The sequence below is a fragment of the Nuphar pumila genome, chromosome 2 (assembly GCF_984573655.1).
Source record: "Nuphar pumila chromosome 2, dmNupPumi1.hap1.1, whole genome shotgun sequence".
NCBI lineage: Eukaryota > Viridiplantae > Streptophyta > Magnoliopsida > Nymphaeales > Nymphaeaceae > Nuphar > Nuphar pumila.
In genome coordinates this window covers 142,624,878-142,635,160 of record NC_143250.1, presented here as the reverse complement: position 1 = coordinate 142,635,160, position 10,283 = coordinate 142,624,878, and the positions used below count along the sequence as shown (strand labels likewise).

At 37.2% G+C, this 10,283-nt stretch overlaps 1 protein-coding gene across 1 annotated transcript; it reads right to left on the bottom strand.

Annotated features, from left to right (window-relative positions):
- Positions 1-242: 242 nt before the first annotated feature.
- Positions 243-9,404, bottom strand: NADK2 (NAD kinase 2). The gene is made up of 8 exons (XM_089997002.1): positions 9,044-9,404; positions 6,456-8,366; positions 4,221-4,342; positions 3,997-4,138; positions 3,690-3,914; positions 3,450-3,524; positions 2,076-2,177; positions 243-596 (listed from the first exon to the last, which is right to left on the bottom strand). The coding sequence occupies exons 1-8, from the start codon at positions 9,263-9,265 to the stop codon at positions 393-395; spliced, it is 3,003 nt and encodes a 1,000-aa protein (XP_089853128.1). The 5' UTR covers positions 9,266-9,404; the 3' UTR covers positions 243-392.
- Positions 9,405-10,283: the final 879 nt, after the last annotated feature.

Sequence of the window (10,283 nt, the reverse complement as noted above, 5' to 3'; positions counted from 1 at the left end):
GAGCAGCTCCAACAGGTAGTTGGAGCTGTCTCAATCATGGTACAAAAGGTAAATTATAAAAACAAAAAATAAACAGTCAGCCCCCAATGGGCTGACTCCTATTACAATGTAAAATGATTGGAAGGTATTCCAGTTTTATATATATATATATATATATATATATTAGAAGCTTATTTTAACATCAGTGACTTGATCAACTGTAAGGGGAATCATGCATCAAAACTGAGTACACTGAGAGCTAAGGGAAAAAAAAGAAAAACTCATGATTTCATTTTCTTTTTCTGCTATAGATACAAGCGGAGTAACTATAATTAATGATTTGCTGCAACTTACATAAACATATACAGGATATTTACAGCAGCTGATGATAAGTTGGCGAGTATTATCTGAGCCTATAAGGCTTTCTGATCCAGTCTCTCGTTCCAGTTTAGGCAGCGAACTAAGCTATGGAACCAGTCTCCCGTCTGATCAGATTTGTTAACGGTTGGTAATGGGTGCTGGCTCATGCATATCTGAACAGAGTCACCCCTTGAGAGCTGCTGTCTTCTCTTCCCATCAAATGAAACCCAAGCATTACTTCGTGCATCTTCAGGTATCTGCATTGCCCATACATTGGTAAGACATATTGCCGCATGAGATCCAAAAAATGAATTTTATATGACTGGCCATACTTACGCCTGGTTAACGAGATGAGCAGCTTGCCATTCGGCTCAGCTCAGCTCGTGAGAAACTCGGCTTGGCCCAGAAATTGAGCTCCGTGAGCCGAGCTATGAGCCAGCTCATTTAGGTAAACGAGCCAAGCACAAACATGGCAAGCTTGGCTCAGCTCATATAGGCTTGTTCTACATATTATATATTTATAAATTATATACGTTATACATATATATTATACATAAAATGCATATTACATATGTTTTATACATTATACATATTTTTAATATTTTAATCTTTAAAAAACACTTAAATCATGATCTGCTCATAAAGCTCGGCTTGGCTCGACTCTTAACAAGCTCATGAGCCAAGCCCAAACAGCCCAAGCTCAGCTTGTTTACCAGTCCTAGACATATTAGTGTACTTTGAACACGAATTCTCACTAGTGAAGAGAATAATGTGACACATTCAACTTGATATAGACCTACCATGATCCACAATGAAACCACAAAGGTACATGCAGTGAACTACTTTTTTCTACTTTTTGATTGTTGGGTCCATGAAAGCAGAAGTTCAGATGAAGTATGATGTATGATGCAATCATATATTACAAGAGCAAAGCATACATACAATTTATAGATATAAAAGCAGCAAGGAACTTTATACTGTTCTTTATTAGGTCAAGTGTGAGCTGGATCGTAAAGGTCATGGTCCCTTTGCCCAGAAACAAATTTTGAAACATGTGCATTCTACTGACAAAAACGAAATGAGCAGCAGCTCAACTATTCTAGTTTTCTTCAATTGATAACCCTGTGAAGATTAATAACAGAGATTTATGGACAAAAGGAGCAACTTCCATTGCACACGGCTACTTTCAATAACCATAGAATAAGTATCTGAAGACTGCAATAGGTCCCAATATAGCAAATAATCCTAATTCTCATGCTACTAAGCTACAAGCATAATGTTTTTTACTACAATGAATGATGTATTGTACCTTGTATGTGCCCCTAAAAGTTAGTTCCATTTTGTAATAATCACCACATGCAACATTTTCAAGGTGCTTTCGTCCATTAAGCCATAATTTGCAGCTTATTTAAGGTCAACCAGGGAAAAGTTCATGATGAAAAAAGCAGCCTTGTGCAACAAAATAACAAATATCGGAGTTTATATATCACATCCGTTGTAAACTAGCATCTCATCTTATGTGTCAACTCACCAAACTCTTCAGGGTTGATACAGACAAGGCGTCAACATAGGTAATAGATGGTATCAGAACATGGTAGTTATTGACATATGTCAGAATCTGGTAGTTATATTTGCAAGGAGAAAAATTAATACATTTTGAAGAGAAATAAAATGAAACACTAGTGCATATCAAAGAACTAAATGTGAAAGTTTGATCCAATGAACAGTGTACTCACTTTTAATTCAAATCTGGCAGAATCTGGAAGTATCACAGGCCTAAATGACAGGGAATGTGGGCAAATAGGTGTAAATAGCATGCATGGAACATTCGGATGCACCTGCATATCAAGTAGATTACTAAATAATCAGAACGACAACAAACAACACAGATGCCTCTTTAGATAGCCATTTCTCAAGAACCGATAGCTATCCAAACTTCTGAAAGTATCAACTTACATTGGAAATGTGACAAGTTCCAATGCCCAATAGACATTTTGATAGGTAAAATCTAGAACAAAGATTGAAGATAGAGCAAGTCATCCAGCCAGTCCCCTGCACGTGTGCATGTGTGCATGACTCTGTGTGTGTGTATGTGTACGTGTATGTACTTATGTACCAATGTAACAACTTCCTAAAACACAATTACAAACTTCCAGGTTAAGCATCAAGGGCTGTAAGAATATGAATAAACAGAATAAAAGAAAAACAACAATTAATAAAAAAATAAAGATGCTAAATCATTAAAAAGAAAAAAAGAATACTCATGAAGTGTTCGCCAGGTTGAGCCATGAACAGTCAAGTTATACTGGATAGTGTAGTGTCACATGAACATAAGTCCGCAAGGTTGAGAGAGGTTCCCAACTTGTCACTGACTTCCAACTAGAAATCCAGCTAAGAAATATAAATTTTGAAAATGTAGAGTCCATTTACTGAACAGTCAAGTTGTATCAGATGTCAGTGTGGTGTCATGTGGACACAAGTATGCAAGGCTGAGAGAGGTTCCCAACTTGCAACTGACTTCTAACTAGAAATCCAGCTAAGAAATATAAAATTTGAAAATGTACAGCCAGTTTACCAGGTCTTTAACACCAATCAAAACAGACCCTCTGAGAGAAAACAGAAGATCATGGTAAGGTTTGAACAAATTCCAAACAGTGGGCTCAGAGGAGCCCTACATGTTCCACAACACATGTAAATGTGTCCATCTAACAGCTTTAATTTCTTTTTAACTGACTTTGCAGAAAATATAGAATGCAAATGAAAAATTTGTCCTATGCTTGTTCAGCTGAATGTCATAGACCAATATCTAGTATCATGGAGAGTTAGTTGAGCTTCACTAGCTCTCAATAATCCAGATTCCAGCATCTGCATTTTTCTGCAAATGTAATGCCAGCTTTAGCTTGGACTTCTTTTGTGTTACAAAACATCAAATTTAGAAAAATGATCATTCATCATGGAACAAATTTAGGCGCCAGAAACATTGCACCTTAACTTATATATCATACATTTTTAGCCAATTCTACTGTTGTCAGTAAATATACAAACTTGAATTAGGTGCTTTACAACCTAGAATCCAAAGAAAAGAATCAAAATTTTGATAGGATCCTCACCATAGAACCTCCTGCTGCTGTAGAGTAAGCAGTACTCCCAGTTGGTGTGGCTACAATGACTCCATCACCTTGCACCTGGGAAAAAACAGTCAAATGCAAAATATAAAATACAATAGTCTATGTAAAAGAAGCCAGGAGTAAAATCCAGAAGTCATCCTATGTGTGCAAAATTATTCCACAAAGCAAAAAGAATATGGTATTTAACAAGGATTAGCTTGACCAAAAAAACCAGCTACTTACTTTAGTTATAAGCCTGTTATGTTCATAACATTCAATTTTAGACAGGTATGGATTAGAACCACGATCCACAACAACTTCATTCAGGACATCAAATACTTTTCCAGGCATAGCTTTTCCATTTCGAAAAATCTCACATCTAAGCCGCATTCTAAGAGTAATATAGACTCCTTCCATTGTGTGGTTTTCATGTATAATTGCCCTCAAGTCATGCCTGTAAGATTCAAACTGTACATCCAAATAATACCATACTAAGATTGAAATTCTAGAATAAAAAGCTTTAACATAGAAATGAAACTATGGAACCTACAGTATGTGACGTAAGAAATCCAAGGGAGCCAAGATTAAATGAGACTACAGGAGGAACAGCACCCCTGAATAAATTGGATGCATGCAGTATAACCCCATCACCCCCCAGGCATGCAACAAAATCAACTCTCTCATGAAGGTCACTGCATCAAAGTTACAACAATTATTTTCACGCTGCCTTCAATACAAGAGAAAAGTCAGTTTTTGTAAGAATAGATTGTACACCTGGTATCTTGGATATAAAAGGTCTGAATAAACCCAAATCCAGGGATTCTTGCAAATATATCATGCAGATCAGGTTCCACAAGAACATTCATTTTCTCTTGATAGTGCAGAAAAGATGCCACCTAAAAATTAAAAAGATAGAGCTAAAATTAGATAACCAACAAAGGAATCAAACAGTTCCATAGAATAATGTTTCATAATAAGGATGTTGTGCATTTTTTTTTTTGCAAAGTCAAAATGAGCCCATTCTTTGGATGGGCACAAACATATCTATAGGAGCAAAAATGTACAGCAGATGTCATCAAGTGACTTTCTGTGTCAAGGCTAAAGTTAAGTTTTATCTAATATTAGTCTTCAATCAATAAATTGGTACACCAGCCTAAATTAGATGTTAATAGCATGCAGTATATACCAGGAAGATTCTTCAGCAAGATGTACCAACTTCATGCGCATATGAATTGAGTCTTAAATCTATGAGTGGTTTAGTTTAGATGTGGAATGGCTGAGCCCTCCATCACCAGTAATGAACTGCTAAAGAGCTAAGCATAGCTGATAGATCCCAAGATTGCACGTGTTAAATCAGAATGCGAGTATAATCACAGAAGATAAGTGTATGTTTAGTAATATACAGTTTCAATGCTGAACCCAAAGGATAGAGATGAGCTGACAACTGATTAGTTGACAAGTTAGCTGAAGGTCAACAAAAACAAAATCAGAGAAGAATCTCTGTTGTATACAACAAACAAGGACAAAGTTGCCCCTTGAAAGCATTTTTAGTACTCTCCAAGCATTGAAGAGTACAAATATTAGAAAATCTAACTTATTGTAAGTGACGCCCCTGTAAAATCCTCCATAAATGCATCTCAAAGTTTCTATCCTCAAGAAACAGACATTCTTTATTAAACATTGAACGTGTTCCCTAATAATGACCTCTAACATTTTTTTACAGCTTTCTTCGACTATTATTTTCAGTTCTCTTTCCCAATTTTCACTTCTCTCCAATAACATTTTTCCCTGACTAAGCTTTTAGTTCCATTATCATTATAAAGTTCAATTAGAAACAATCTCATAAAACACTAACTTCTCTACATTTTTATGCTTCTTAATATAGTAAGATCGTATTCCTAAGTGTACTTCACTCAAATTACAGTTTCCACATACAGAAGAGAGGGAATATGGTTGTTTTCTAAGAATCTTGGCATGCCTTCTTTCATCATTTTATAGTTTTCATAGCAGAAATGAAGTATGCTGAATTATCTAAACATCTCCCCACTGTAGTTCAAGGATTTGTAGAATTTTATTATTGTATTTGTTTGTCTAATTTGATAGTTCTTGGTTTATTCACTAGTCATTTATTTATGTTTCTATCCCCTGCCAGGTAGATTCCATTCTTGGTAATTATTCACTCTAGGGGTGAAAATGTCGATTTGGTGACATCAGTATATTCTCTTGGTTCAGCACCAAGTCATCATAAAATGGGTCCCATCATAGTGTTCATTTTTGAGAGACTGGTGATCCTCTTGGCATGAATGTAGCAAGTTCCAAATGATGAAATGAGTGTACAAAAGAAAACAGAAGGCTAGTGTGGATGATGTAAAGATTGCCAAAGGGCTCAACTCAGCCAAGGATATGGTAACAGGACTCAGCAGTGGCATTATCAAAAGACAGATATTAAGATCACTATATCATCTGAAGTTATATGTGCCTGGCCTGCAAATTACACAAAGAAACTGGATTTTTGCATGGTAACCTGAAAGAGGAGTAAATAGGTCAACTTTCACAAAACTTTAACTCTTTATTTTATCAACAGCAGTGATAACAAAGTCATGTTGATGAAAACAAGCCATTTTTAGCCTGGTTTGAAGATCTTTCAAGTTAATCTGAAGTTCTGAACCAATAGATCTTTCTTTTATCAACAGCAATGACAACAAAGTTATGACCCTCAACTTCTCACTATAAGTTGATGAAAACACTATCACAGGTAGATCCGTGCATCAATCATATCAGTTGAATTCTCAACCACCAACTTCCAAATGAGCCAGTGTTCTAGTACTTGGCAGTTGGCATTGAACATGATAGTGGCATTATCTCATATCCATTCTTACATATTCAAAACTATAAACCAAATCTATTGATATCACTAACAGGCAAAGGTACTTCCATTCAACACTTTCAAAAATAAAAATACTATAAACACCCACCTAGAAGCTCATATAATTAGAAGGTTGAGCTTACCTCTTTGGCTTCCTCCATGAGCTCATCCCCCAACTTCTTCAACAACAAAACAGTCTTTGGAGATGATTTCCACATAAGCATCTGTTGCTGGGTGCTAGGATGTGTAAAGGCTAGTGATGATTCAGTCACCTTTTCCCTTGTGCAAGAGAACCCATCAGTACGAACCAGGAACATCTCTGCCTTCTTTCTTGACTGAACCCTTACAACTCCAGTTGCTGAAGCACACATATTCCCATCAACAAGATCCAAACCATTAATTTTTGATGATGATGCCATGGATGAATTAGCTCCATTTTCAGTTTGGCCTCTTGAGGCAACTGATGCTATATCCTTTCTTGGATCATCTGTTACTATGCTGGAGATCCTTTGCTCGGTGTTAACACTGTCATTTCCCTCATAAGAAGCAGAGCCATTATTACTTAGGTCTTTTTCTGTGCTGTTATAAACAACATTAAGATCAGAAGACAATTTAATATCTCCAACAGTGCCATTTGAAGCCTCAGGTTTGACATTCCCCAAATGACTCTGGTTTTTTCTACGTGTACGATTAATTCTTGAAAAAGACCATGTATCAAACCTGTTCTTTTGGTGATTAAGAAAGGTTTTAGGTGATACTTTTCTACTCTTGAGAAAATCAGTCATTTCTCTTTTCGAGAAAATATTACAAGATGGAACCTGAGTCTTAAGTGGATCAATTTCCCACAAATAATTCTCATTACCTTTGGTACCAATAGTGTCTGTGCCACTAACAGATCCATTACTGTAACCATCAACTGTCCCATTTTCACTCTGACAGTCATGGGTAAAAGATATTTGTTCTGGGTAACTTTCTATGGAAACCGAAGTAGTTTCTAAATGTTTCTTCATTGAACCATTTTCAGATTCTATCGTGTTTCCCAGGCCTTCTCCAGGAGTAACATTTTCAATGTGTATGTTTGACCTCTCAATTGTCTCACTATTTTCCAATGGAGTTACGGTGGGACTATGAAAAGATGAAGTAGGCCGAGTAACATACTGCCTCCATCTTGAGACCATAGCAGCAGTTCGCCAAACTCCTTCTTGACTATGAAGATAAAGTGGCCTGGTATTGGAATCTGACACTAAAGACGCAAATTCCTCAACCTGATCCATTGAGGGTGCATTTCCAACTTCAACAGGAAACTTCACCAGCTTAATGTTTCCACACGAAACAGCAAGCTCCAGAGAAGCTTGATAACTATCATCCTTCACGTCCTCTGCCCTAAGATCTACAATTGTCTTAAATCCCTTGTCTATTAGCCAATTCAAGCCTTCATCTGTCACCCGACCACCTTTCCAAAAAGATACATCGGACTCTTTAACATCAATATCCTCCTTTCTAGCAGATAAATATACAGGGGTCCAATTTGCAAATAACGCTTGGCAAGGGAAATCATCTACCCGTGGGAAACCTGCATCATAGCAAATATTCTTCAACCTCTGCAATTTCCTCCATATATAGTCACTCCGATTATCAAAAGCTGAAAAATAGTGCTCAAGAGCTTCCTGTAAATTCTTGCTACACTTTTTCATTTCGTCTCTGAACCTTGCAAGAGGTGGAAGATTACCATCCAATACATTCACATCTGAACCTTGAAACGACATCATGACAGAAGATCTTCCTGCAAGAACATCCTCTCTTGCCCTGTTAAGCAGTGCCGCCATGCATCCTAGAGCAACTGCAATATTCTCTTCCAGCGACAGCAAATCTTTAGATGCAGTCTTATAAGAAACAGCACATTCTCCTGTTTCTGGATTGCATAAAATTTCCATTATAGCACTATGAAGCTGCTCTGCTGCTCTAAATATTCTACAGTATGCCTCAACTTCAGCAAGATCCCCAGGAAGAGGGCCAACCCATAGTAATTGGGAAAAGTCTGGAAAGTAAAATTTCTGTATGGCATACAAAAGAAGTTTTTAATTGACAAGTCCATCCATATCAATAGACATTTGTAGAAACGTAAAATCCAAAACAAGAGTTTATTGTGGCTCAAGAAAGGTAAGCACTAAAACAACATGAGAACTAGCTGTCATTGCCTTATAATAAATAATGAGCGAAAAGAATTAAAATATATGACTGATTACAGATGATCCATACAGAACGATGACTAACAGTTTGAGATAAAAAATAATCGATTCCTTGCATCTCATAAATGACAGCAGCAGCAACATGAAAATTAAGTTCAGATCCTCAGAAAGTTACGAGAACACGTCAAAAAGTTAAACCCTCCGAAGGTTGAAAGAACGCCATATAGGTAAACACAAACATCAACTAGTGCTCTTTTAGAGTACCCAACAAACATTACATTAGAACCAAAGAATCAAAACTATGTTTCAGTGAATTATTTTCCTGCACCGACTATGAACAATTAGTGCAATAACCATGGAAACGAACAGAATCACCCATAATCACGAGCTCAAAACTCATAAAGAACGACATAACTCATTATATCCACGAAAATATCAACACCCATCTTCATAAAAACCGAAAATGAAGCACACCACAACAAAAAATCACGAAATTTTCCATAAATTTTTCCATAAAATGCAGAGATAAGTAAAATATTTACCTGGGAGTCCAAATCCAAATGAGAAGCGACGGAACTCGAAACACCTGATTCAGGGGTCGATTTTAGCCGATACCCACTTTTTCTCCATCGGAGAAACGCCCGATTAACCGAATTTCCGGCAGCCGGGAACATGAAGGAGCCATAGTTCAACTCAACGGTGACCCGGCCGCTCCTGAGACGAAGAAAGCAGTAGAAAGAAGGGGAGACTCTGCATGCCAACATTGCCAATAAGAGGAGAGAAAAGAAACGAGAGCAAATTCGATTAATTTTGCGAGAAATCTAATGGGTAGTAGATCGACTATTCAATTGGATCCTTTCTTTTCTTTTTTCTTTCTATTTTCCACAGGCAAAAGTTTTTATCAGTGGTTCAGTCGTTCTTTGGACGGATAAAAGTTTTTCTCTCTAGCTTGAAAATAGCTTTTTTAAAATATTACGAAAACACCACTAGCCTTGGTCAAGGACCAAGATGGTTGGTGGTGCATTATGACTGAGCCTAGGTCTGGTCCTAGTCTCCATTGATCTTTTTTTTTTCCTTAGCCTTTGTAGGTACTGTCATGGACCAATTTGTAACTCGGCCGAAACGAGCTGGGTTTGATAATGAATGGAGCTTCTTTGCTCAACCCATTCCATCGAATTCGAAGTTGGTCCAGAAGAAACAGATCACCTATTTGAGCCTCCATTGACTTTTTTTGTGTGTGACCTGTATGGATTATGTTGTGGACTGACTCGCAATTCGGTCAAAGTCAAGCTGGGTTAGATGGAGAAATGGGGCTACTTGCTTTGAATTGGTCTAGTTGTAATGAGCTTGCATTAGTGGCTCTCCTTTCCTAACCCCAAACAAACTTTATGGACTAGATGGCAGTTCTTCATCCACCAAACTTTATCTCATTGCCCAACAAGAAGTAGGTTGATTTTGGGGCCATAGTAGTTAGGTAAAAGCCTAGCTCCCTAGTCAATCTTTGAAGGCTAGAACCCTAATTTAGCAGCCACTAGCTGGTGATTAAGTTATCTTAACTAACTCTTGCACCACTACCATGTAATGTTTCATGAGGTTTTAATTTAGTGTTTTTCTTTCCCTAAAAAAAAAACTCTTATACTTTCTTTTTGTATGGGAAGATTTTTTCACTTTCTTGTACTTGGGCACAAGAAAGTGCATGGGTTCTTTCATGCTCCACAAGAGTTCTCATTCATCAATTTAGGGCTGGTAGCTCGGCTCGGTTCCGCTTGGTTTGGTCTCATC

What these genes read in the sequence shown, in the direction of transcription:
- NADK2 (XM_089997002.1), bottom strand. Translation starts at nt 9,265, where the DNA reads ATGTTGGCATGCAGAGTCTCCCCTTCTTTCTACTGCTTTCTTCGTCTC. An exon ending in TTTTATATCCAAGATACCAG is followed by an intron (nt 4,139 to 4,220) that starts GTGTACAATCTA and finishes ACTTTGATGCAG; the next exon opens with TGACCTTCATGAGAGAGTTG. An exon ending in GATTTCTTACGTCACATACT is followed by an intron (nt 3,915 to 3,996) that starts GTAGGTTCCATA and finishes TTGGATGTACAG; the next exon opens with TTTGAATCTTACAGGCATGA.